At 40.6% G+C, this 27,738-nt stretch overlaps 1 protein-coding gene across 1 annotated transcript; it reads right to left on the bottom strand.

Annotated features, from left to right (window-relative positions):
* Positions 1–105: 105 nt before the first annotated feature.
* On the bottom strand, positions 106–27,738 carry PDZD4 (PDZ domain containing 4). Its single transcript, XM_081320613.1, has 8 exons — positions 27,541–27,738; positions 14,658–14,929; positions 14,265–14,355; positions 11,891–11,989; positions 9,310–9,372; positions 8,695–8,796; positions 4,694–4,804; positions 106–3,075 (listed from the first exon to the last, which is right to left on the bottom strand). Exons 1-8 carry the CDS (start codon positions 27,598–27,600, stop codon positions 1,741–1,743), a joined length of 2,133 nt encoding a protein of 710 aa, XP_081176739.1. The 5' UTR covers positions 27,601–27,738; the 3' UTR covers positions 106–1,740.

Genomic DNA, 27,738 nt, shown 5'->3' with positions numbered 1-27,738 from the left:
GGTTCATCCAGCATCCAGCTGGGTGGTATTCTTTCAAGGGCATAACTGAACAAGTTTCAGGGATATATCCCAGTACCTGAGTCCTTTTCAACTGAGATTTGTTCAGAAAATATGAACGTTTGGTGACTAGGGTTTCAGAAATTATTCCAGTAAGTGACCCAATTCACACAGTATGAATCCGAAGGTATTATTTGGTTTATTTGATTTTAGCTTGATGTGAACTCTATGAACTAATATGAACTTAACCACTTGTAGTCCATGAACTGTGGATCACAGATTAGTATAATTTTTTAAAAAGGTTGCTTGTAATTTAAAGGTTGCTTGTTTCATATTAAATAATTTCTCAACCCATTTTATTTAATAAAGCATTATTATGAGACTCCTACTCACAATGCTTTATTAAATAAATCGGGTTGAGAAATTACTTAATGTGAGGCAAGCAATCTTTTGGTGGCTTGAGAATCACAATGTGTTTTGGGTGGACATTGCTGGTAATGATATTAAGTAGGTGAGGTCAGGACACCTATGGAAGAGACCTAAGATTTCCCATATTATCCTGGTTTTAATGGGGAAGAGAGCTTGCAACTGGGAAGCTTCAGGTTGCTCAACCTAATAAAAGTGCAATAGGTAAACCTAGTCATTGGCTGGATTCACATTGTAGCCTTATAATGTAAACTCCCAATTGTTGGGATTAGTTTACGAGTCTGTGTCATGTAAACTTGGAAAACTGGATTAATTCTATGAATAGTGCTTCAGTTAACTAAGCTTGCCATACAAGTTAGCTGCTGTGTACTGTGAACTAATATTTTCACCCCTTTCCACTCCTGTTGCTTTTATGCTACCATCTGTCTTCTTCCCGCAAACGCCCATTGGCAAGGTTGGCTTTACTAATTTTAGGCAGCCAGCCCCAGTTTCAAAAGTGTTTATGCTGCTTACTTGTGTAACTTGGTTTCAATGAATAAAAACATTTTTTAAAATTTGTTTATTGTAACAATGCAATTTCAGCCTCAGGTACAAGGTTTGCTACAAGCTTTCCATTGCAAAACCTCCCTATGCTAAGCTACTGCCTCTTCCTGAGCTGGGAGGGAAGGGCAGTGACATGGTAGAAAATGCAGGAAGGGAGCTCTTGGGTCACTTGTGGATTGAGCCTCCAGGGCTTGGACCTCCATCCTGGGAGAAATTTAAAAAATGTAAAACCACAATCACAAAAGAGGAAAGAGAAAGAAGAAAGATGTCACAACATCCCAATTTGGGAAGACAGGAAAGGTTCATTGGTCCTGCTGATGGGGATGAGCCTCCTTTTCTTGTGCTCTGCACATTGTCTATAGATGAGAATTGGTTCTTTGTGCTTCAGGATGGGATTGGCATGGACCAAGCTGGCAAAAGCTTTCCCATAAGTGAAAGGGGACCACAGACTTGTACAATTGCCTTCAATACAGATAGTGCACACATCAGGAAAACAGACTTTACTCTCTAGCAGGCTCCCGACAGTAGCACGCTTGGTGGCCTATTTTGCCCCCGGTCCTTAAGGCAGGAAAGGATGCTGGGCTTCTTACACTCTAAATTTGGTTTAGAGAGGAGGGCTATTGGAGCCCATGGAGTACAATAGTAAAAGGTCCCAAGTATGTTCAAAGAGCAATCGTCCTATTAATCAAGGAGGAAACAGCTGTATTTATCCTCCTTTCTCCAGTCTGGCCAGGAGACAATGGTTCAGCTTCCCTCCAGTGTTCTTTCCCACACTCACACAGTAGTGACTGAGAGCAGCGGGTTGTAAACTCTGCGGCCATCTGCTGAGCGAGTGCCGTGAGCCAACATTTCTTGGATGGTAATCCAGTTGTCCAAGATGCGTCGGCTCCGTTTCTTCATGGTTTTACGATGGCTCAGTGCCAAGATGTTGACCTCACCAGAAATCCGAGCTTCACTTCCTTCCCTTTCTCTCAAGCACTCCAGCCGACTCTGCATCATAAACTCGCGGCGTTTCCGTTGCTCACGAGCTCGAATCAAGTGCTGTTTCCGTTCCTCCTTGCTCCAGTAACGTCCCATCTTCATCTCGCTGACTGCATCATCATCTGTCGTCATGCCGCTGCGTTCCTCACGGATCTTCATGGCCCTGGCTTTGAGCAGCCGGTCCCTCACTGGTCTCTTGGCCACGTAGCGAGTGCCATCACTACGGACCTTCACTTTCCACTCCATGCGGGGTTCTGCTTTGCTCCCAAGTGAGTCCTTGCAAATGCTGGCTAAGCTCATAGGGCTGATGGGAGCAGGTAGCTGCTCTTCCCGCTGACGTCGACTCAAATAAGGGCTGCTTTCCCCAGTTGCCTTGGGGCAGCGCCGCACCCGCTCTTCCCGGCGGAACTTAGGGTGTGGTGGGGAAGGGGGAGCTGTGCGGTTGAGATTGGGGGTCTCAGCCAAGCGACGCAAGGGGCTTTCCAATAAGGGGGTGCTTCGGCAACTTTCTCCAGTGTTGTAGGCACTCGTGCTGTCCTTATCTGAGCGTTCTGGCAGTTCAGTGATGTCTGACAGTTCGTGCTTCTTAGGCTCCCCTTCCAAGGTGTACAGCCCTTCCTCCTCAAGCAGCCAGGCCTTCATGCAGCGTTCACGGAGCTGTTGCATCTTCTGTGCTCGCAAGATGTTGCGGCACTTAAATTCCAGGTGGCGAAGCTCTTCCTCTAGCAGAGCCACCTCGTTGCGGTTGACATCCAGGGCAGCGCTCACTAGCCCTGGTTCATTGCCGTTCTCCAGATGACACTTGAGCTCCAGCAACTCCCGGTAACGTTCGTACTCTTCATCGGTAAGTCCTGGCATCAGGTCTGTGCCCACAGCACTAGGAAGCTCCCCTGCCAGGAGGGAGTCCATGCTATAATGGAAGTCCCGAGGCTGGAGGCTAGGCCCAAATTTGCGCAGGCTGCCTGGTGTGTTGGCAGCACTGGGTGCTTCATCCCCTAGCAGGTCATGTTCAGAGCTCTCCTCGTTACGGGTACTTTCATCTGTCCGGCCCACGCCACTGTCCAGCTCCTGGCTGTTAGTCAGAGGTGTGGCTGCATCCCCAGCAGGCTTTTCTTGTAGTGGTTCCTCCTAAGGAAAAGGGAGAGGGTAGCATTCAGGGAAAGCTGCTCTAGATTTTGGCCCTGTCTGACACTTCTGTGCCAGCCTTAGACCCTTGCAGTTAAACTCTTGGATTTGAATTTGGCCAAGACTGTTCTACATTCCTATGTAACTGGAAAATGGACAAAAGGTTTAATTAACTTTAGCAAGATCCGGACAACTACAAAAGCATTGCCATTGTTTTCTCCCTATTCATCACATCTTTCAACTACAAAGGCTTCTCTGGCCCCTTTCATCTCAGAGCAAAAAGAGATGAATGACAAAAACAGTCCATTAGGGAAGTCTTTGGCTGAAATTAATGCAGCTCTGGGCCCATTTTAGGTTTCCACAATCTATTTTGCATTTAGTTAAGTCAGATGGGAAATTGTGCTTTGGGAGATAATCAATTCCCCCACTGCATTCTATGATCTATAAACTGAGGTGACCTTACATACACAAAATTCCATACACAACTGAGTTACTTTCCTTGACGTATCCTTACAATCTAAATATTACTGTATACAAGTGGGCATACAGGGGGCAGTTACGAATATTATGATGACTCTACGTATTCACAAACAACCTGAAGTCAGCTTTTCTTGTCAGCCAACTACAAGTCATCCAACAGTCTGCCAGAAGATCTTAACCTCCTTTTTGGTGTACCAATTAAAGGCCAAACAAGTGGAAGTGAGCAGAATAGATGATGCTCCTGGCCCTTTTCATAAATTGAAAAAGGGGATTCCAAATTCTTGTGGAAAAGATATGCGGCTAGCTTTGCCCCTGTGCAGGCAAGGGAGCAGAACCTTACTGCAAACCAGTGGAATGAGAACTGGAGGCAAATGGAAGCAGATGCACATCATCTGCCTGAATGATCGGATTAATTCAAATCAGTAGCAGGAAAGTCTAAAATTTAGCGATAGAACATATTCTTTGCATACATAAGAACCAAGGTTTAACTTCAGGCCCTGTTGTTTCAGGCTGTGCTGGGCGGAGGGGGAGAGCTAGATTTACTGCTGCTAATCAAGCCAGACAACTTCAGTTTAGCAGAGTGGCTTAGCATTCAGACAGCTATTGGGAGCAATCTCATTCTCTGCTTGGGATTCTCTAAATCAGGGGTGTCAAACTCAATTTCATTGAGGGCCGCATCAGCACTGCGGTTGCCCTCAAGGGGCTGGGTGGGCGTGGCCTGGGTGGGCGTGTCCTACTGGGTGGGCGTGGCTAGAGTGCATATGGCCTACTGGGTGGGCGTGGCCAGCTCTACAACATTGGCATCAAGGGTGCCTATGGGGGCCTGGGCAGGAGTGGGACAGATCTGAGGGTCTTTGGCAGGAGGAGGGTCTCTGGGCCAGGGCCAAGACAATGGGGGCCGTTCCCTCACTGTTTCCAGGATGGCTTCGCGGGCCGCATGAAACCACTTTGCGGGCCGGATCCGGCCCCCAGGCCTTGTGTTTGACATGTCTGCTCTAAATGTTCTTCCCACTAGAAACCCTCCTGTCTTGCAGTAGAAAGTACCAGTCTGAACCATGCAAAGCGTATTATTTGCTTAGTAGTAAAAGCTTCAGCCTGTTCTGCAGAACAACTGCTTAACTTGCACTTCTAAACCACATACCTGCTGGCCTGGGGGAGAAAGCAGCCGTTGTGGTTTTATTCCAGCTTCATGCTCAGATCCAAAGTCATCTAAGAAATCCTCACGGTCACTGTCCTTCCAACGTTTGGACAGCTGGAACAGTGAATAGACTCAGAATGAAAAAGGCCAGGAACTCCAGTTTCTATTTTCCATCCCAGGTTCTTTCTAGGTGCCCAATCTTCATCAGCTTAATTGTTTTCTACTAGCCTGTACTCTAGTAGCTACTAACGCAGAACAACCAATATAGAAACATATTTTACCCAAACTGTCCGATGCATTTGCCCTCTAAGCTCATTTCATTTCAAGTACCGTAATTGTGAAATTCACTTATTAAAGGTTTTTTCCTCTCTCTTCAAATCAGACAAGTACTATAATTCACACTAAGAATAAAACCAAAGGTTTTCTTGTTAAATGCACTTTCCAAAAACAGCATCAGGACAATTGAAATCTAAATTCAAATCCTTTTATTAGTTGCATTTAGGCCCCATGAACCAAAATTGGGGTAGGCAAGATCATACTTGGGCTTTGAGTGGTGTGCTGTTGATTGTTCTCCAAACATATAAATGAGGTTGGTCTAGGTCAGGGGTAGGCAACCTCGGCTCTTTTATGACTCATGGACTTCAACTCCCAGAATTCCTGAGTCAGCATAGCTGACTCAGGAATTCTGGGAGTTGAAGTCCATGAGTCATAAAAGAGCCGAGGTTGCCTACCCCTGGTCTAGGTCAAAGGATAAATACAATTTCATTTAAATGCAATTAATTATATGCAATAAATAATTAAATAAAAGAAACAGCCCCTTCTTGTCAGTCAAAAAAAGTGCTGATTTACCACCAGCCTATCAAGTACTTAGAAGATGAGGGCTGGGCAGCACAAGCAAACGACAGCTAATGACTTAAATGCCAGCCATCAACATACCCCAATCAACATCTAAAGACCTACTTACAACAGGCACTATAAATACCACACACAGAACAGCACACACTCTGCTACAGAGAGGTTCCCTGAAGACAGGCTCCAGCACCAGTCCGAAAGCTCGGAAGACAGAAACTCTGGTCCCGGTGACCGATCCAGATTGGATCCTGCAACATTATCCCAGGACATGTATATTCGCCTTTGTTCGTATTTGCAATTAATCTGCTAGCTCCCCAACTATTCAATCATTTCCCCGTGGTTTGTCATCATTTTCATAAATAAATTTTGAAGAATTTGCATGTAACAAGCTGTCTTGCCAAATTAGCTTTTTCTCACTTTGTCGTTAGACAACTTGTTTAGCAGATTATTGAAACAGGGATAAGTGGTGTTGTGTTTTTTTTTGCTTTCAGCAAAACATTTGATGAACTGTCCAAATTCTGATGATCAAATCAATGAAGTGTGCACTGGATGGCATGACAGGTAAATGGGCATGTTGCTGGTTTTAGAATTGTGCTTATCAACCGTTTCTCATCAAAAGAGATCAGATTACCCATATGTACTCCAAACAACAGGTTTTTTTGTGAGTCAATGGCAGAATCCAACCCTTTTGCAGCCCCTTGCAATCAGCTGGGAGTCACAGTTTTCATCATGCTCTATAAATGCAGCCTTTCATGGACTCAAGGCTCAATTAAATCTATTTTTTTTAAATCCCTTTAGAGATGTTTGTTTTTCCCTTGATTGTTTCATACAGATTGAAAAATCTTTGGAACTCCAACTTTGCCTGTCACTGGGTAATTTCTGTTCAATCCTTTTAAAAAGAAAAAAATGTGTTTCCAGCTTTGTAAGATCTTTATTTTTTGCTGTTTTTGCAATACACAGGAAAGGGGTGATTATCAAGTTGGTTTTGGAAGGTTTTTGAATGCTAAAACTTCGGAGGAAATTGATTTAAAGAAACACTGAAGTTAATTAGAAAGCTCTTATGGTGTGGGGAAAAATTGTCTTGATTAAATTTCAACTGAATGCAAGATTGAAGTTCGATAAATAGAGAACAGAAGATGGCTGCTTTAAAGGAAATGTTTGTTCTGTGGATTCAAGTTGTACTTGAGTTTTTTAACTCTATACTGGAACCAAAAGTTATTACAGAAGGCAAACAAGTTCCTTTGAAGATAATCAAACTGGACCTTAAGGTGGACTTAAAATTATATTAAAAAAGAGATGGAAATATTAGATTTACGAATGTAATTGGATGCTCATTTAAGAATTGTAAAAGATATATAAATAATATATTTATTTTTTTTATTTTATTTTATTTATTTTTATTCCATTTATATCCCACCCTTCTCCGAAGACTCAGGGCGACTTACAAGCTTAGCAGTAGCCTTCATTCTATGTATATGCCTGCTTATTAGGGCTTTCACACACACCCCCAGCGGCATTATTACAAAGTCAGCTTAATTGCCCCCAACAATCTGGGTCCTCATTTTACCTACCTGGGAAGGATGGAAGGCTGAGTCACCCTTGAGCCTGGTGGGACTCGAACCTGCACTAATTGCAGGCAGCTGGTGTGATCTATTTTAAATTAAAGTATATGAGACCTACTGGTATTATAATATGAAAATTATAAATGGACTTGATGAAGGTGACAAGAATTTCAAGATACAAGATAAAGATAGTAGAAAAAACAGAATTTTATCTATGGGTCTTAAGAATGGGCAGAAGGAAGAAGAAATAATATAAAAAATTGGTTTATTTGAATATAAATAAATGAATTGCCATCTCTGGTGATGCTTAATAGTTATCTTAATTGGATAGGGGTTTTTTGTGGGGGGAATGCTTACCTGGGTGTAAAAGGTTAGTTTGCAACATCTACATTATTTTGATATGTAAATAAGGGGTTACCATTTCTGATAATGTTAAATAATTTTTAATTTTTTGCAATTTTTGTTAGTTGGGATTAGATTTTGATTATTAAAGAGAAGGATGAGGGGGGTTAAATTAAATGGAAAGGGGGATTACATGATGTTTTTAGGTTTTTCTGTTCATTTTTCCTGGTTCATTTCTGAAGATTTACAGATGAGAAAATAGCAAATAGGGTGAGATATGAAATGAAGATGTATTTGGCTGTATTTTAAGAGAGAGTGATAAGTCGTTAATGTTGAATGTATTTGCTATTAATGAAGGAGGAAGTTATTGTTTTTTACTTTCCAGGAGATTTTTTTCTTACACTTTTTAATATTTTTTCTGTTTCTTTTCATAAATGTATTTTTGTATTAGGTTCTTATATTACATTTGTCTGCTTAATATAATTCTTAATACCACTGGAAAAAATTAGAATCATGTACATGTAATATTAAGGGTATGCGAACTGTTTTATTGATGGAAGCCCCTTCATAAGAATGTATGATAGCTATAATATTTATATATTGTATTATAAATATGTTTTAAAAATAAATACTGTTTCTAAGATGAATTGTTCATTAGCTCATGGGCCAAACATGCTTCCGGCAATTTGACAAAGGTGTGTGAAAATTCATTAAAATGATTGGGGACAGGGGAGAAAGTGAATTGCAGGAGAAATGTGAATTGCAGAAGCAAGGCCAGGATTGAGGGGAATTGGAAGGATTCCATTTCACTTCTTCTGTGCAGATCCCACCCACCCATCCTCCACTTATCATTATAAAATAAGCATAGATTTGGGGAACTCTGCCACTCTGTTTTCAGTTCAAATCAACCAAAATGAGACCTCCTTTCCCCAGCGTTCCATAGAAATAAACAAAAGGGAAGGTGTGCAGGAATTGTTTTCTTTCCTCACCATACTCTGTTGAGCTCTTTATCTCACGTATGGCACTCTGTATCACGTAGTTGTGGGGACAGCCACAACTATGAGGATCTGTTGTGAGTACCCTTCATTCAGCAGCATTGTTACTTCAAATAGTTGCTGAATGAATGGATGTTAAGGGAGGACTATCTGTGTTCTGGCTCCCCTGTGTATACACTACACGTGTTCTCCAGCTGAATTACAACCCAGCTCCCTTACTTCCTATTTTCTTTTAGCCATGAACAATTCCCACCTCAGTCTCAGGCCTAGCCAGCAGCAGAGAAATGTTTGTTCGCTCCTCCTGGGTAAGAATTGCTACAGCCTCCTCTCGGTTTTGCACTTCCATTCCATTAATCTAAAAAAAAAAAAAAGAAAATGTACGAAAAAACAAGTTGATGGCTGATGGTATACCAAATTAAATGAATAAATCAATAAGAGTACAGCCAGTTTTCCCAAACTGGATCTTCTACTTTTAACTTGGATTATGATCTGCATCATTTCAAGCTTACAAGCCAATGTTGTGCTGACTGGCTATGATGGGGGTTATAGTCTACTATGAGTTGGCGGGGGCTATATTAAACTGTCCTTTTAAAAATCCACAACACCCTCCCTCCTAATTACTTTATTTATTTACTTATTTAATTTAATTTGTATACCGCCCTTCCCCCGAAGGACTCAGGGCGGTGAACAGGGCAATAAATACTAAAATACAAAAATTAAGAAGAGATTAAACAATAATGCCCAATAAAACAGATAAATTTACATAAAAACAGTGATAAAATCCCAAAACCCATCAGACCAGGCCGGCTTGTTCAAACAAATAGGTCTTTAGATCACATCGGAAGGAGCGAAGGTCCTTAATGTTCACCTGGACAATGCGATCACCTTCTCGAATTCGTCCATCCTTGGCTGCAATGCTATTAGGACTGACCTAGTAGAAGAGAAAGGACATTAAGATAACTGTTAGGGCTTTTTGCTTCCTGTGGGGTTGGTAACTATGAGAACTGAGTAACCTGGAATCTGGGCTGGGTAGCCAGTAGCCATTCATGTGTTACTGAAATATAGCGTAATTTTTCACCATGAACCATGTCTAGAAACCCCTAGATGCCCATCTAGAGGCCTATAATCCCCATTTTAAGTGCTGAGCAAAGAACCAAGGAGCCCCCAGCTCTAGTACACATCCCAACATGGCCAAGTGCCCCGTTTTACAAAAGATAATGTCCCTGAAAGTACATCTGTCTTTTATCTGTAACTTTTCCTTTCCAGAACAGGTCAAAAGATAAAGGAATCATAAACACAGAGAGTGGGGTCTTGACATTATCCATGCACAGTTAATAGCTAGAGTGACCAGACACACACTTCAGATGTTCACAGAGTTTCCTGCCCTAAATGTGCAATGCTACATGCTCCGGATAGTTCCAGATGGAGAAATGGCAGACTAACGCACCTTTGTATTATGGGGACAATCTGAGGCAGAGACTGCCAGCTAGACAGTGAGGCCAAACCTAGGGAGTTTTTGTGGACAAAAAAAAAAGCTGTGAGAATGCCCACCTGTGCTCCAGATCAAGCTCAGAGTCTCAAGTGGAGCCTGCTAAAGGACACTGAGTTCATCAACTCTACTTTCTAGAGTGCATTGGGGGGGAGGGATGAAAATGTTATAGAGATCTTGAAACCAGCAGAATACATAAACTACCCGGTGAGTGTACTTCCAACCCAAAGAGTAAAATAAAAAGTAAACAAATAATTATATGGAATTTAAAATAATTAATAGCAAAATGTTTACCATGAGTGCTAACTAAGAAAGTTTAAAATGGATTAAGGGGATAGCTGAATTTGGAATATTGATTGTTTAAATACTTTTGAACTAATTAAATAAATAATACATACCTCCATGAAAACGAGGATTGTTTAAATTTGTTAAGAAGGGTAATAGGTCGATTTTGTTAAATAATTGGCTACAGAGTGATTTAATTTTCAGTGATTTTCATATGCACAATTGAGAGAAAGAAAGACAGTATTTGAAATCAAACTGTACAAATGATGAACATGTGATTGCTAAAATGTATAAACTATTGAATTTTAAAATAGAAAAAAGTTAAAGACTCATGATAATATGAGCTAAGAATTTTAGTTACAGTATATAAATGGATCGACGGGAGAGAATATTGTTAAAAGAATTGAAATTCAGAGATAGCTTAAGAGAATTTCTAAAAAATGATGTAGCACTGATATATGACTGGAGAAATTATCTAAAATATATATAAGTACTTCTAGTCAATTTTGGAAATGTGAAAAATACGGACTTTTTAACTTACCGTGCATAGTGGATGTGAACAAGAAAAAGGATACTGGATACAAATACATATGCTACAAAGAATTTTAAAGGTCAATATTCAGATGAAACTAGATTTTTTTAATTGGGAGCTATGGATAACCAGTTAGAAAAGACTCATAGGTTTCGTATATGGTAACTGCAAAAAGACTACTGTATTGCAAGCACAACATTGGAGAAATACCGAAATACCCTAACTATCCTTCCAAGCTATGAGGATCAAAATATGCTCATCATGGATGTGGTAGGACAGTGTTAATAAATAAGTGACTTGAAGATAAATGTCCTGCAAATCCAATCTCTACTTAAAGATGTGTTTATATCAGCTTCAACTAATGGAGGAAACAAAAAAATTCCACAGTGCACTAGAGATGAAACTGTGGTACTTCAGAGAGTATTGATTTTTTTTATTGATTTATGTCCATTTACACTGAAACTGCTGGCATGGAATGCTACAAATTGAATAGCTGTTGAGTTTTAATAAAAAATGTTCCTGGATCTTGATTTGTGGCAAAACTAGAGATGACATTTAAAACCATAATATTGTGATTTTTTTAAAAAAAAAAAAGATTGCAAGGGACTATCCACGATGGTCCCATAGAGAATAGAAAAAGCAAGCCATAATCCCAAACAAAATCACCACCATAGTTGAACTAATTAATCTGAGTTGCATTATTCAGAATGACCATTAGATGACAGCAAAGGGTTACAATGGTCTGCATCTCTTTTTTGCAATCTAGTGGTCACCTGGAGTTTTGTAGTTCTTTAGGGTTTAGTAGTCCTAAATAGTCATGAAATTGCTTAAGAAGGAAGCCTCTACAGAATTTACACATTCCTCCTTCCTCAATGAAAATAGTCTAGAACATTTCATCCTAACTTCAGTTTCAAGTCTGAGCTTCTGCTGTCTCCAATAGTAATCACCTTTGTACACAAACACACACGGGACACACTCCTACACAAAATGGATACTTCTGGCTGTTGAAGCAAAGAGCACAAAATCAGGAACTCTTGTCAGTTCTCTCCCAATTCATATACATTGAATCCCCACATGTAGATCTCTCTTTCCCTCATTTAACCTAACCTACTACACCTATTTAAACACTGCCCCTGACCCCACCTCTCCAATGTAGATGCCTACATCGTCCTCGTCGTCAGTTCGATAACAAACCATCAGGCCCAACTTATCCCGGTGACTGGATTTGTACAGCTCCACCTCCTGCAAGACAGACAGAAACAACACACAAAGATCACCCAGTGAAACAATCTATCTGCCTCTCTTAGATGCCCTGGAACAGAAGGTTCTTTTTGTAAGAACTTATTCTGATTCTCAATGCCTCATGCAGTCAACTGACTAGAAGGTCCAGATCTCATTGAATTGGCTCTGTTTGTCTTTCCTCCATATATACTCAAAAACCCAAAGTTAGGTCTTTTACAGGCATTATTTCTCTTTAAAAATCTCACCCACCCATAAGATAGAAGTACGGTAGGTGGGCAATTCATAACTTGTAAGCTGCCTGCAGCCCTCTAAACTCCCAGAGAATTCTCCAGTTTTGCTGCCAAAAGTTGGTGATGTGCTTATCTGGTATCTGCAATAAACATAGTGCAAAGAAGGAGCATCCAAGCAACTAAAAGACTTCTTGCCTCTATTAGGTAGCCTTTGACTTATGATCACAACGGGGACCAGAATTTTCATTCCTAAACAAAGTGGTTATTAAGTGAGTCATGCCCGATTTTATGCCATTTTTGGCTATGGTTGTTAGCAAATCATTACAGATGTGAAGTGAATCATGTGGTCATCCCATGGCCCTGGGGCACTGCAATTATCTTAAATCAAGGGTCCTCAAGCTTGGCCACTTTAAGACTTGTGGACTTCAACTCCCAGAATTCCCCAGCTAGCCATGCTGGTTGGGGAATTCTGGGAGTTGAAGTCCACAAGTCTTAAAGTGGCCAGGTTTGAGGATCCCTGTCCTAAGTAAATGTTGGTTGCCAAGCATCCAAATTTTGATCAAGTAACCATGGGGAAACTGCAAGGGTCATGAGTGTGAGGGAAGGCCGTAAATCACTTTTTCAGTGCCATTGTAACTTTGAACTGTCGCTAAATGAATGGTTACAAAAGTACCTGCATTTTGCTTTTTAAAAAAAACCCAAAATGCAAGGGTATCTCTTTTTCTAGATCTTCTCTTATATATCTTTGAATTCAAAATAATTTTTTTAAATGTGGACTGCCCAGCCACTCCCTTCCAGTGACTTAGATATGCCTAAATAAGGCTCAAGTCACACAAGCATATTCAGCACTTGATGGCTGTGATCTCAGCTGAGCATTTATGAATGAATGTGTGAATAACGAACCCCCCCCCACCTTTGTGTCACCTCTGAGGCAATAACTAAGTACAAGTGTTACATGCGGAAATTAGATTAAGAGATTAAATTTCTGTCGTATTTCTCGTTGTTAATCAAACAGAGGTTGCTAAAAAAACACAGTGCTCATTAAGTGAGCCCATTTTCACCAATGGGTGTTTTTGCTGGAAATTGGAAATTAACACCAAAATCAGCAAAGCCTGCCAAAAATCGCAGTCACATGACTCCAGAACATTGCAAATGGCTATGAGTGTGAGCCAGTTGCCAAGGGCGCAACATGTGGTCACATGAGCTGTGTGTGTGTGTGTGTGTGTGTGTGTGTGTGTGTCTGTGTGTGTGTCTGTGTCTGGAACTTCAAAAATGGGCCTTAACCAGCTCTGGGGAAGACCATCATGAATCTGAATGGTTGCTAAGCAATCGGTTGTTATGTGAGGACTACCCATGCTAAGCAATCGGTTGTTATGTGAGGACTACCCATAAGGAGGATTTGCCACAGAATGTTTCAGTACATCTCCCTCCAAAAAGAGGAGCCATATTTAAAATTCCAGCCCACCACTTGGTCTTAGTAGGGTGTCCTACTACCTTCTGCTGCTGTACTCCATGTTCTTTCTCATGACTCTAAGACAGTAAGTGGATTCTGAGAATCTCAGTTCAAATTAGATTATTCTAGAAGATAGCAAGCAGCCTGTTCAGACTATGGCTTTCCTCTGAGCATGTTTTCTCCTTTATGATCCTTTTGGCTCTAATTCTAACGGCAATCCTCTGTTGAGTTCACAACCGGAAGGAGAAAGCTGCTCCCCTTGTTCAAAATGAGTAGCCTTTCGTCCTTGCTTCAAAGTTCTCTCACAATGACAAGAAGGCACCACCCTATATTTGACATTGGTAGAGGATGCTCAAATATTTTCCGAGTGCCACCTGCACCCTTTTGAGAAAACATGGCTGTAAACTTTTTGCACCAATGCCTCTTCTGGATTTGGGGACCTATTGAGTAAAGCACCAATCGAGCTGATTGGTTTTAGACATTAGCTTTGATTTAAACAGCTGAATTTATTCTGATGTGAAAACACATCATGGTAATCCCAAATCCTGCTCTAGCCAGAAACTTGAAATGGGTTCCAGTTTCAGATTCTCACCTCGTATTCTAGGTCTTCTGCTCGCTCAGCCTCTGGAGCAGCTCCTTCCATGAATTCCACAGGGTCATAATATTCATGTGCAATTGAGGGGCTTTGAAGAACAACAAAGGATAGGAAGGTAAGTTTTCCTTTTTCCTACCGTACTTTCAATTTTCCCCGGCTCTCTTCCCAGGAAATAGGAAGGATTCCCCTTCACTTCTCCTGTGCAGATCCTACCAGCCCACCCTCCATTTATCATTACAGTATTTAATGCATGTTAGGATTTTATCTCCTAGATTGATATTATTAGCTATCCTGGGCTGGCTTGTACCAGAAGTGTACAAGATGTAAGTACAATCAATGGTAAATAAAGAAGACAAGAGGATAGTGTGTCTTCCTCAGGAAAATGCTTACAGATCAGGCAGCCCATAGGGTTCCATCCTCATGGCTGGAGGGCTTGGTGGCCGGATCCTGCCTAAATCCATTAAGTGTTCAAAGGTGATGTCTGTCTGGGTTCCACTATCGACCAGGGTTGTGACATCTCCTTGAGAGGTGGCTCCCTCACCACCTCCACCCCGGCTACGAGGACTGCGCCGTAACACCTGGATGACCAGAGGTTCCTTAGAGCACCGGAGGGCCTCAAGCGTCTGCTCCTGCGAGAGACGGGACAGTTCCCGACCATTCACCTAAAGGGGGAAGAGCAGAGAAAGAGGCTGTCAGAACGTTCTAAATCCTTGCACTTTCTTCATGTGTCCACTGTGACGACATCCTCAAATATCTTGAGTTATTACTCATACAGTTCTGGTTTTGCAACTTCCCCAAAATCGCTTTCTCCCTTTTTTTTACTGAAACGTTTTCTTCCATATAAAGGAAATAGCAGACTGGCCTCCATTTTATTTGCCAAAAGGGGATTGCAGTTCGCCTTTTCCTCCAGTCTCTGCTGCAAGAGCCCATTGTAATAATGGACAAAGAAAGACTGCTGGATTTTAACAGCAGGTTCTAAATGTCACAAAAGAGTACCTGATCATTACATTATTTAAGATATTATCACTATATTTTCATGTCCATGGAGAGCAAAAAATTGTTACCCTAGGAGCCAAAATAGCTTGACATGATTTGGGTATTATATATATTGAATATATTTGTGTATGTAGGTATCTTCATGCAAATTTCTAAATATTGTACCACGAGAACATCACCTCTGGTTTACTCCTGGCTGCTGTCTTTCAGACATACCCAGCCTCTTTAAATCACATCCATATTATCCCAGTTATATTTGTTTGCAGCAGGTGATTATGGAATTTCAGCAATTGCATTCAGAAAATTTTACATTCAGTCCACTTTAACATTTGCCAATGTCATTTTCTCCAAAGATCCTGGATTATAATTCGCATCACCGCCAAATAGTCATACACTGCATTGTTCAGATGGTGCCAAGCTAGGAAAGATACAGAGCTACAGGTTTATGGGTTGACCCTAGATGACTAGTTAGGTCAAGGAAGATCCTAGCCTAACACGATTCAATTTTCCCAATTTAACAGTAGAAAACCTACACAGGTTTTTGAATCAGGCAGTTTGGTCATCCCAGGCATTCATTATTTCAAGAAGGCAAAAAAGTTATTGTAAACAGAATGCAATAAAATTGGCATAATAATGGTTAAGTACACTAATTTTTCAATTAGTTATTTAATTAGTTATTTTAATTAGTTATTGATTTTTATAATTCCTTCTTATCCTAGAACAATATATGAGCTTTCATGCAAATTATTACAAATTGGTGAAAGGGAGTTCCTAAAAAAGAAAGGAAGATCCTGCAGTTTAGAAATGCGACCTTTTCTGGACTGTATCAGAAGTGTACATGTCTGGCAATTCCTCTTTCTGGAGTCATTCACAGTAATGCAGAATGGAGTTGCAGCAATAAAATGCATTAATTATTATTCATATAAATGTGGTTGTCATTCGGGGTCTTGTTTCAAATGCTAAAAGCACAAAGACAAACATATGTTCAGACTCCATTATTAGGACAATCTATTTATTCGGTACTTAGCTTCTGTAATACAGACAGTCCCTAAATATTACGGACAATTCATAAATCAAGAAACTCAGTAAAACATATATAAGGATATATCCAATTTTATCCTCAGAACTATCTGTAAAATAGGCTTAACTCTCATGGGTAATAAACCTGAGGCTGGGAATGGAAGCTCATTAAGCTCGATACTCTTTAATTTAAAAAAGCTTGCATAGGGTTTTTTTTTAGAGAGAAACAGCTATCTTCACAATCTATTAATTCTATCAAAGTATCTCATGATGCAAACCCTATACATAACCATTTAAAAAGCACATTTTTTGTTTTTTGTTTTTTGCCTTCCAACTGTCTCAACTGTATCCTATGTTTCTGGCATGCTGGCTGGGGATTTCTGGGAGTTAAAGTTGCTAAGGTTGAGAAACACTACTCTAATCCACTTTTTAAAATGCCTCTGTTCAATTCGTATTACGTATACGGCTACTAAAAACACAGGCAGTGTCAGAATAGTTACCCATGCTTAGTGCTACCAACAGTTCTTATAGAAAGGATCCCTCTCTTGTTTAAGAATGGACCTCAGAGCCTGTACTCCTGAAAAGGAAGACACATCAGTTTACATTATCTGAACATCTTACTAGCTGGGGCCATTGACACGTCTTTAATGTTGCTCCTTTGGTGCCCAATGAAACCACATCTCAAGTGGTTGTTACTGGGAGAATGAGACTTGGGGCGAATTGTCCAAAACCTGTTTTGTTGAAAGATTGGGAATGCACCCAATACAGATAGTCCTCAACCTACAATCATTTGGTTAGTGGCCATTTGAAGTTACAATGGCACTGAAAAAAGTGACTTATGACCGCTTTTCCACACTTATGACCATTGTGGCATCCCCATGTCACGTGATCAAGATTCAGATGTTTAGCAACTGGTTCATATTTATGATGGTTGAGATGTGCCTGGGTCATGTGACCACCTCTTGCAACCTTCCGACAAACCAAGTCAACAGGGATTCATTTAACAATCATGTCATTAACTTAATAACTGCAGTGATTCACTTAACAACTGTGGCAAGAAAGATTGTAAAAGGGGCAAAATTCACTTAATAACTGTATCGCTTAGCAACAGATATTTTGGGCTCATCACTTTTTGAATAATCAGAGAACCATCCCTGAAAGATCATTCAACATATGATCATCTAACATATCTTTCCCATCCCTGTAAGACCAAAGCACAACACTATTTGCACTGGGGTTTGTTAGTATCCATTAGGATTGCTGAGATACACCGCCACCATTATCTTCATCATCCTCTAAAATGGCTAAAAACCCTATCTAGTACAAGTCCTTATTGCTGCCAAATATAAACACACAAACCAAGTAAGGGAAAGCTGTCCAATTTTTCTTCCCAAATAACAGCTATACAAATCTATCACAAACAGCACTTCTGTTTTAGACAGACCTCTTGAGAACACTCCAAATCAAATGCATCTTCCTAATCAGGCAGACTGTGTTCATCTGTGTCTGACAGTTATACTGATTTATTAGGTGGGCCTGCCTGCGATAGTAGCTTGGTTCATTCATTGTGAAGCCATGGTTGATTTTAATCAGTTTGTTGAAAAAGCTACAGTGGATAGTTCATATATTCTGCTTAACCAGAAATTGTGGTTCACGGACTACAGTGCCCCAACTGAACAAAGCAATATATTCTGTAGCTTCCTCAGAGGGCCATACCTTAGGGCCCAGATGGCTCCCGAGAATCTTGGTGTAGTACTCAGAATTCTCCAGAAATTGCTACCCTACTGCAATTGTTATGATCTCAGAAGGGGAGAAATTACACAGTGCACATATTGGTCAAACTTAATTTTTTATCAGACTATAAATGAAATAAAAATTATATTTAATTTTTGACCTGGCTTCCTGTCTTGTGTTTTGAAAATTGACTGATTCCAACATGTTATTTAAAGGCCACATTTGGACTTCAGTTCAAAAATATTATATACATCATTAGACTGACATAGTTCACAAACCCAACCATGGTATGTTTCAGGTGATGGGTCTGCTAGAAATACAAAACATACTGCTGCTCCATTATAATTGGCTTGAGCTTAAAAAGAAACGGAGTTGCAGTGAATTGAATCAAAACAATCCTACTGTGTAACAATAGGCACCTTAAACAACTAGTGGAGTTAATGGTCCATTTAGCCCAACACAGACTGCATTATTTGGCAATGCTCTCCAAGATGACCCTATCGGTGTAGATGGATCCCAAGTCCCATTATTTTTTACATTGGACATATTATCTGGGACTGAAGTGAAAAAAATGTTTGGGTTATAAAGGCCAGGCAAGTTGAAAGGGCTATTTGAAATGAGCTTTTATGCCTGATCTCCCTGTCTTGAGATGAAAGGAAGATAACAAAAGAGACCCATCTTGCAAGGATTCCTGGTGATCAGATCACTTTCAGTTTTGTTCAGCTCTATAAGCATGTTCAAAACCTTTTTGTCTTGGTAAGTTAAAAAGAGAACACAATAAAGGAGCCATTAGATTAAAAATCAAAGAAACAAGAAAAGAGCTATATCAGAGGTAATCCTGGCTTACTATTACACCACCATGCCCCTTCCCCAAGCTCCGGTGTCTCTGTACACAAAAAGCTGTTGTGTTGTCACTAAAAAAGAGACCACTGGAGAACTTTTGTTATGAATTCTGTCCTTGGAAGTTTCTCCCAATTCAGTTACTGATTCTTGAAAGCAGATAAAACCTTAATGCAAAACCTCTTGACGTAGGCAATTCTCAAGAATCCTCATACTCTTGAAGTTCCAAGTGCAATGCATTTCTCCTCATAAACCTCAAACTGATAAATAATGCCTATAGTCCCTCATTTTCCAAACCATGTGGTAGAGTCTGCCTATTTGGGTTCCCAGAAGGCAAACCCCCGGCACACCCATTTTCCACATTGTGTGTGTTCTGTCACTCTCAAACAAAATGCAAGAGAGGATGCAGTTACTGTGGGAACTTGCCCAGCCATCACTTCATTATGCGTCACAGGCTGACGCACCTGTGAGCTTGTCGTTGTGCAGTGTATCCTCATATGTATGCTGAAGGATTTCATGCATCACATTACCTTTTGCAGAACAGTGTGTGTGTGTGTGTGTGTGTGTGTGTGTGTGCTTGCGCGTGCCTGCATGGGTGCATCTCTCTCCATCACTGCAGCTGCAGTTACCATGGCAACTGAAGTGATTGATACAGGCATCTGCAGCTGGGGAGAAAAAGGAAAATATGGGTAAAGGGGATCAAAAGCAAAGCACATCTCCTTCCTACTCGCTAGCTTCAAACTCTAGAAGTGGTGGGTGGGTGGGGAATGTGAATTATCCTTTCTTTTTCTTCTTCCATTTGGGGCTGTGGGAAGTTCAAGGTGGGCAGGAGGAGAATCTAGGAAAATAGATAATTTGCTTGCTTGCCTTGTGGACCACCAGGGGAACATTCCCCAGAGGTGGGGTGGGAGAGTTAAGATCTTAAATAAAAAATAATACAGAAGATTGTGTGGGGAGAGGAGGGTACGAGGTTAGTGACAGACCATCAAAGAAGCTACAGGGTAGAGAAAAGAGGTTGCATTAGAAAAAAAACCTGTGAGGAAGACAAGTGAATTGGGGAGGGGCTGTGGTTGGGAATGAGGAGGATATTCTTTGCCTAAGGAAGGCCCTGTAGGAATTTATGACAAATGCCAATCACATTCTTGGGAGTGTTATCCAGCCTCAACCTTTCAGCTGATGGTTCCCCATAGTTTCCCTTTGTGTGTTTATTTTTTCTTCTTCTTCCTTTTCTCCAAATTGCTCTTCAGGCGTTCCTTCATCATCTTCTTGATCTCTACTCTTTTCCCCTTCTCCATCTTTCTACTGAGCCATGGCTATCCCCCCTCCACAGTTTTATAAAAATCTTTGGCTGGAATCTAACATTAGAATGCAAGGTTCAATTCCACTAGAGCAGAGAAGGCCTTAAGCAAGCGTGCGCTCTAGAGAGGTTTTTCTGCGTGTCTACTACAATCGTTTCAACTGGGAGAAGAAACTATGTATGCATAAGAAGCATTGTGAAAGAATGGACACCACCGGAATTGGAGATATTTTTTCCCCCTAGATACATATGGCATTATTTGTGAATGTAATGTTTTTGTAATATGTGTCTACAAGGTGTTTATATTGTTTGTCACTGCATTGATAAATGCCATGTTGTATGTTCTATGTGTCTTGGTGTACAACACAGCTTAACCAGTGGGGGTTTTGTGTGTGTGTGTGTGTGTGTGTGTGTGTGTGTGTGTACGTGTACATATCTATCTGTCTCTACTACAAGAAATGGCCATAATCCTATCCTGTTAAGGAACATAAGAGAAAGAAAGGAATTATACTAATTTTCTCCATATATATTTTTTGCTTTGGTGTTGATTATGCATATAATCCTTAATACTGATAGTGTGGCTATTTTTGTCTATAAAGTGCCAAACCAGATTTAGTATGACCTGACTGATGTGTGTTTTTACAAATGTGTTGGCAAGTCACACTAAACCCAAATAAAACCAACCACACAATGCTTTGATGGACGTTGGCTATCAAACTTCATAGTACTTGACTGCGCTCCAGTCATGTCAACCTAACCACAACTACAGGTAGTCCTTAATGACTGCAATTGGGACCTGAAATTCTGTCATTAAGCAATGCAGTTCATCACATGGTCACACCAAACTTAAAACATCACTTCTACTGCAGTCATTAAGGGTGACATCATGTGACCATGACCTGCAACTTACTGCCAGCATCTCCATTGACATCAGCAGAAGCTTGCACTTGGCGATCTTGTGACAATGGGACGCTGCAACCACTGTAAGTTTGAGGACTGATCATAAACCTGTTTTTTCAGCATCATCATAAGTTCAAATGGTCATTAAACAGGGCAATCATTAACTGAGGACTACCTTTACCCAAATATTTTCTTCCCTTGGGAAGTAAACCACTGATGCCAACTTTAATTTGCAAAAGACCATCTTAATCCCAGTCCAGCATTTTCTACCAACCTGCAGCTAGGTCACCAGGCCATAGGCAATTCACAAACCTGTAGATAGCATCCTACATAACACAGTATCTCATATTCAGAGCTATTCTTTAGATTATTTCATTAGCATTTTGCTGCGTCTAGGCATAATATTCCTCCACAGGTTGTAAAACCTGGGTTGTAAAGCTCCAGACCAGTATATCTTAAACTTTTTTTCTCTCAGGGCTCCTTTCCACTAATTATGGAAAGCTTTTGTTTGCACGGGTTATATTTATTGATATTTACTATATTAAAATTTAAAATTAACACATTTGCTGCTACTGCTTCCCATGATTGAAGAGATTTTAATATTGTATATTATTTTTTTAATAAAGGCTGGTAATTTTGATTTTTCAGACTCCTGAGAAGGTCGTGGGGGCGCCCCCAGAGATCCTAGGACTACATTTTAAGAATTACTCAGGATTTTTTTTCCTTTTAATGATCGTGTAATCCCTTACATCAGGGTAGAGTCAGGGTGGGTGAATGGAGCTGAGCATTTACTGGCCGGAAGCCCTTCCTGATGCCTATGTAGAGCTCACAGCAGATATTTCTCTTTGTATCCAGAGAGAGAAATATATATGCCACTACCTAGGATCGAATTCACAGCCTCCTGATTGTAAGGTGGGAGCTCCACCTTTAGGCCACCACATTGCTCTTAAGAATTGCTCTGGATAACAGCAAGTTATTCTTTGATGCCATCTAGTGTCTCCCTGAGGTATTGTAGGCCAGAGATGGTAACCTCAATTGCTTCTCTTTTCATCTGTCCAGTGTCTAGCAATTGGTCCATTAAATTTATTTATTTATTTATTTATTTATTTATTATTGGGACTTATATGCCGCCCTATCTCCCGAAGGACTCAGGGTGGCTAACAACAATAAAACACAATAATACAAATGTTAAAAAAGATTAAACTAACAAGCCCCAGTGATAAAATATTAAAAACATTTTTTTTAAAAAAACCCTATCGTCAGTCCAGGTCAGCCTGATGGAAAAGAAATGTTTTGAGGTCACGATGAAAGGACTGGAGATCCGGGGCCATCCGGAGCTCAAGGGGAAGCTAAACTGGGGAGAAGATCATTTTGTGCCATGAAAGAAAAAGGTTATGGTTAAAAATTGTGTGACAGGCCCTACTACTTAGTTGTCATAAACTAGCAATAAATTTTGATACACATTCATTAACCATCAAAGCCACGGATACAGGATCTGCTGAGAAAACTCAGTTTCTTGAATGGGTCTGCTTAGAGACCATGGAATTCTGTTTCATTATTGCCTTGAACTTATGTGAATACCAAGACCAATATATATATACAGATGTCTATATTCACTGACATTTCATAGCTTAATAACTTGTAGTTAAACATGTGTCAATTTACTAATAGACACAAAATGATATGAAAACTCTATCCAGGCTATTCTGTGCAATTAATGTCAGGCTTAATTTATTCTATTTCAGATACATTATGCAAAGACTATCTCTTTGGAGGAGGCTGTAATGCTGAGGAAGGTGGAAAGTAAGAGAAGAAGAAGAAGAGGACAACCAGTAGAAAGATGGATGAACTCAGTTGCCATGACAATGGGGTATCATTGAAAGAGCTGAAGGACCAGGGTAGGTCATCATGGAGAAAATCTACCTATGTGGTTGCTAAGAGTCAAACTAACTTGACAGCACACAATCAATCAACCAATACATTAATCAATCAACTGATGATCAAACAATAAAATTTGTGGGAGTCACTCAACAGAAGGAGAAATTTTACATGTCCCATCCAAACAACATTCATGTCCCTGTTATACTCTGAAAACCAAAGAATTTAGGAGTTTGCAGAAATACTTTCCTGTAAATAGCTTCCCCTAAAGTTCAGAATAAAAGGTTCGTAGCCTGTTGTTAGAATTCATTGTGCACAGAGAGTTTGGGAGATGAACCTGGAAGACCTGAGTACAGAATACATAGCCTTGGATTGGACTGGAATTTGGGGATTATTATACTTAGTGGCTGTTAGGCTGATGGTAAAATTCTAGATGAGATACTAGCCACACAGATGGAGAAAAATAAAGGATGGAAAAGCTGGTAAATACTATTTGAAATTATACTGTACAGGTAGTCCTCGACTTATGATGGGTTAGTTAGTGACCATTCAAAGTTATGACTAACCCCCCCCAAACTACTTATGAAAATCTGATGTCCGCTTTCCTCATTTAAATACATTTGCAGAGCCCCACAGCCCTGGAATTTATTATGTTTTTGCCTGGAAACCGGTGTTTACTTCTAGCTTAAGGCAAAATCTGCCCTGTAGTGAACAATGAGTTCACTTAACAACACGGCATTCACTTAACAAGCATTGCAAAAATACTGTAAAATTGGTCAAGTTATATGGTGGCCCGCTTTATGACTGTCATGACTTACAACCGTAATTGAGTTCCTTGTAACTTGAGGATTAACAGTAGATAAATTGTTAAGAGTTCAGATATTTCAGCGACATTTTGTATGTATTTTAATAATGGCGATCTCTGGAATGCAGATATGATTAATAAAACATCTGGGAGAAATTGTACCCTATTATAGGTGGAATGTACTCATTAAAACTTTACATATTATCATATGAAACCTGGGGGACCTTTTCAGGAGCATTCCACCCAATTGCTGACTGTTGCGGATCTCTACCCTGCCTCGATTACAACTGTGATACTGATGATATTGATGATATTGCCTTGATTTTTCATGTGCAGTACCTGATAAAATGATTGACTGATTCCTCTAGTTTAGTTATTCTCTTTTTTGCAAGTTGCCAGCCAGCTGGAAAAGCATCTGCCAATAACAGCCTTTAGCAGGAATGGAGGCGGGTCTAATTGTGGAATTCTGTCCATCATCTCTAGGCTCCACCCTATGCCTTTTCTTCTACTCTCTGTTTTCTTACAGTCCAAGGTAAAGTTACAAAGGGAGCTGCATTACATGGAGCACTTTTATTTAGTTGTTCTCCTTTCTTCTTTTTCTTTCTCTGAGAGGCAACCCAGCTTCTATCTTCTACATTCTTCTGTGCTTGTGTGTTCAGTCCTTTAGTAGTAGATAAGGCTGATGTGGCATAAGAGGGAATGCGCTGTCTGATCACTGCTAGAAAGGACTTAAAATTGTGTCACTCGTGGTCTGGATTTTTTTTTTAAAATCCCATTTATATCCCGCCCTTCTCCGAAGACTCAAGGCGGCTTACAATTTAAAGCACAAATCAATGTGCTTAGCAATAGCCTTCATTCTATGTATATGCCTGCTTATTAGGGCTTTCGGGGGGCCCCAAGCGGCATTATTACAAAGTCAGCTTAATTGCCCCCAACAATCTGGGTCCTCATTTTACCTACCTCGGAAGGATGGAAGGCTGAGTCAACTTTGAGCCTGGTGGGATGCGAATCTGCACTAAATGCAGGCAGCTGGTGTTACTTAAGGAGGCATTAGCCCACTGCTCCACCAAAATTGAGAGAAAGGCAACTTTGTGGAGACATGAGCATCAGAAAGATGCAGCCAGGTGTGACTTTTGGGACAAGACCATTTTCCAGACTGATTAAATCTTTATGAAATTTATTTCTTTTCTTTGGCCACTTACATATTTCAAATCCAAGAAACAAAGAGCAATCTATCATTCCTTGCAGTACCATTTGACTATATAGTATTTTTTGTGTCAGGATTTTCTACACTCTGGTTACTAGCAAATGCTAGTAATCTTTGGATTCAAATAAGTTTCAACTTTAGTTAAGCAAGGTTTATTTGCTGACTTTTTTATTACCGGTATATGCTGTATATTTTTTCCTAATGTATTGTTTGACACATTGAGAGTATTTTTGTTTCAGGCTTTGTGAAATCTCATAATAAGAATGGCATTGTGAATTCTAAAATGTTTTACTCAAATGCTATTGAAAGTAAAAATGTTAAACTAGAACTTATGCCGAGAATTAAATGCAATGCCTCCCACCTTGTGCCCCCCCCATACAAGATGGACCAAATTTCATAGTTCACGATGATTGGAAATTAGGAGTTATAAGACATCACAATGTCAGCAAGTTAGGGAAGACTGTTTTTAAAGCTATTAATAAACTCAAATAACCTGTTCATTCATTTTATACGCCACCTTCCCTTTCTAAAAATTCTCAGGTTAAAAGCAACTGGAATATATCTTCAGGTTAAGGCAACGTTGTATCCTCCAGATGTTGTGCCTACAACTCCCGTAAAAACTATCCACCATGACCAACAGTCAGAAATTATAGGAATTGTCTTTCAGATATCTGGAGGGACCAGGATCCCAACTTCTTAATTTTGTTTCAGCAAGATATGGAGTGGGTCCATACACAACAGAAGAGGAAAAAGCTTAGCTCTCCTGCTCTTGCTGTCACCTGTTGAAATCCTGAGCTATAAAACAGGGCTTCTGGAAATACCCAGAGTACACCTAGATCTCTCGGCTCAGCTCATAGAATGCTATGAGCTACAGATTCTCTTTTCATCCCATTTATTTCTCACAGCGAGGGGCAATTTTATTACAAAGAGATGAAGATAGGAACGATGTGCAGAGCTGAGTCTAATCATTAGCCGATCAAGCTGTTCTAATCTAATGCACAGATTCCTTTGGCCTTTCTTTGTAGAAAAAAAAAGATAATTTATCATACTGAGGACATCAGTCAAGTCCATTCTGTTGTATGAAAATCTGATTCCCATGATCAGCAACTGGAATAAAATTTCAAAAGGACACCCTACCTCCCCAGATGGCTCTTGCCCAATGTTTTGCTGATTGGGAATTATGGGGGCTGACATTCAACCTATGCTGAGTTGAGGAAGGCTGATGAGAGGTGATCTTATGAACACTTTTCTATCAAAAGGCTATACAGAGACCAATGTTATGCAAGTGTATTTGGATTTGCTTCTCAGTTGTATAAATGAGCTTATTTGCTATTTTCATGCTGTAAATCTCTAAATTAACAGCATTTAAATATTGACAGTATTTAAATGACAGTAAGACGTAAGACAAAAGAATAGATGGTCCTTTGTGGAGCAAGCAAGATTATTTACAAAAACCCAGCTATGTAATTACTTTGGTAACAGAAATATATAGTACTATATATTTCAGTTCTGCACATAGGCAGGTATAAATTAACCGTGCAGCCTTGTGAGAAAATATTGGAAAATTCAGCCTTTGAAATGTATAACATTTGGTTTCTTGTTATTTTTTTAAAAAAACCTCTGCTTTACCAATTACAACATAGCTTCCATTTGTGTGATGCAGACTAGGAGACGGTTTGATTGTGTACTATGACCTGGGATGAGAGAGTGTGATGGAAAAAGACCTGGATAAATGGTACATACAAAGGAAAGCAAGAGAGGGGGGGAGGGAGGGAGGGAGGGAGGGAGGGAGAGATTGAAAACTAGAATGATGGGAGAGAGAAAAAGACAAAAAGAGGAGGGAAGGGAGGAGTAAAGAAACAGATACCAGACCAGGGAAATCACCCAAGGAAACTGGGGGATTGAAAGAAATGACTGGGAGGGAGAGATGGAAGCCAGTGTATGTATGAATGAATGAATCAATGAATGAATACCTGTCACTCCCTTCTCAAACCATTGCTTCACCCTTCGCTGCTCAGTGCCATTCATCCCAATTTTTTCTCCCCCCCCCTGCCTTTTTTTTTTTGCAGAAACCCTCTTCCCATTATTTCAGACACTGTACGCTATGGGAAAAGGGGGGGAGATTAGTTGCTTAGCAACCTCCCCTCACTCAGTACCTGGTCCCTCCCCCATTGCAGCATTAAACACCCCCCCCTCTATTCTCCGAATGATACTCCAAATCCCCACTCCACCCCAAAAGACAACCTGGCATTCCTATTTTGATGTCCTTCCCGACCCCCAACAAACATCTTTAATCCCGCAGACACCTCCATATTCCATCCCTCCACCTTGTTCACACACACCCCATGACCCAAACAGCCCTTCCAGTGGAAACGACTGGAAACTCCCTTGACCCTTTCCAGTGCCTTCCTTTTCCCCAGACGACCCTGTTCTGCCCTCTTTTCATTTTGCACGGACGTACCACCCCCTGCCACTCACTCGCGCCCCCCCACACACACAATTCCCTCAGTGCTTCGCCCACCTGGTCCCATCAGTCGCATCCCAAAAATCAATGCCGCCCCCATCCCTGCCCTCCCTCCCTCCCTCCCTCTCTTACCTGCAGCATCACCCGATATTGTTCTTCGGGTTTCTCTACCACACACATGTTACATCCCATGGCGAAGCCGCTCGAGGGGGGCGGACCGAGGGGGCCACAATTTAGGAAAGGAGGGGCTCAGCTCATGGAGATCCTACAGGTGGTGGGGGGGCGAGTCGCTCGCCCTCCCGGCCCCCCCACCCTGGCATAGCCCTGGGC

Source organism: Vipera berus (genome assembly GCF_964194415.1).
Source record: "Vipera berus genome assembly, chromosome: 2".
In the NCBI taxonomy this organism is placed as follows: domain Eukaryota; kingdom Metazoa; phylum Chordata; class Lepidosauria; order Squamata; family Viperidae; genus Vipera; species Vipera berus.
This window is presented reverse-complemented; position numbering and strand designations above follow the sequence as displayed.

Coding starts and splice junctions, on each gene's coding strand:
- PDZD4 (XM_081320613.1), bottom strand. CDS start 27,600: ATGGGATGTAACATGTGTGTGGTAGAGAAACCCGAAGAACAATATCGG. Junction 8,797..9,309: donor AAGGTGATCGCATTGTCCAG/GTGAACATTAAG, acceptor TTTTTTTTTTAG/ATTAATGGAATGGAAGTGCA. Junction 3,076..4,693: donor TTTCTCCCCCAGGCCAGCAG/GTATGTGGTTTA, acceptor CCTTTTCCTTAG/GAGGAACCACTACAAGAAAA.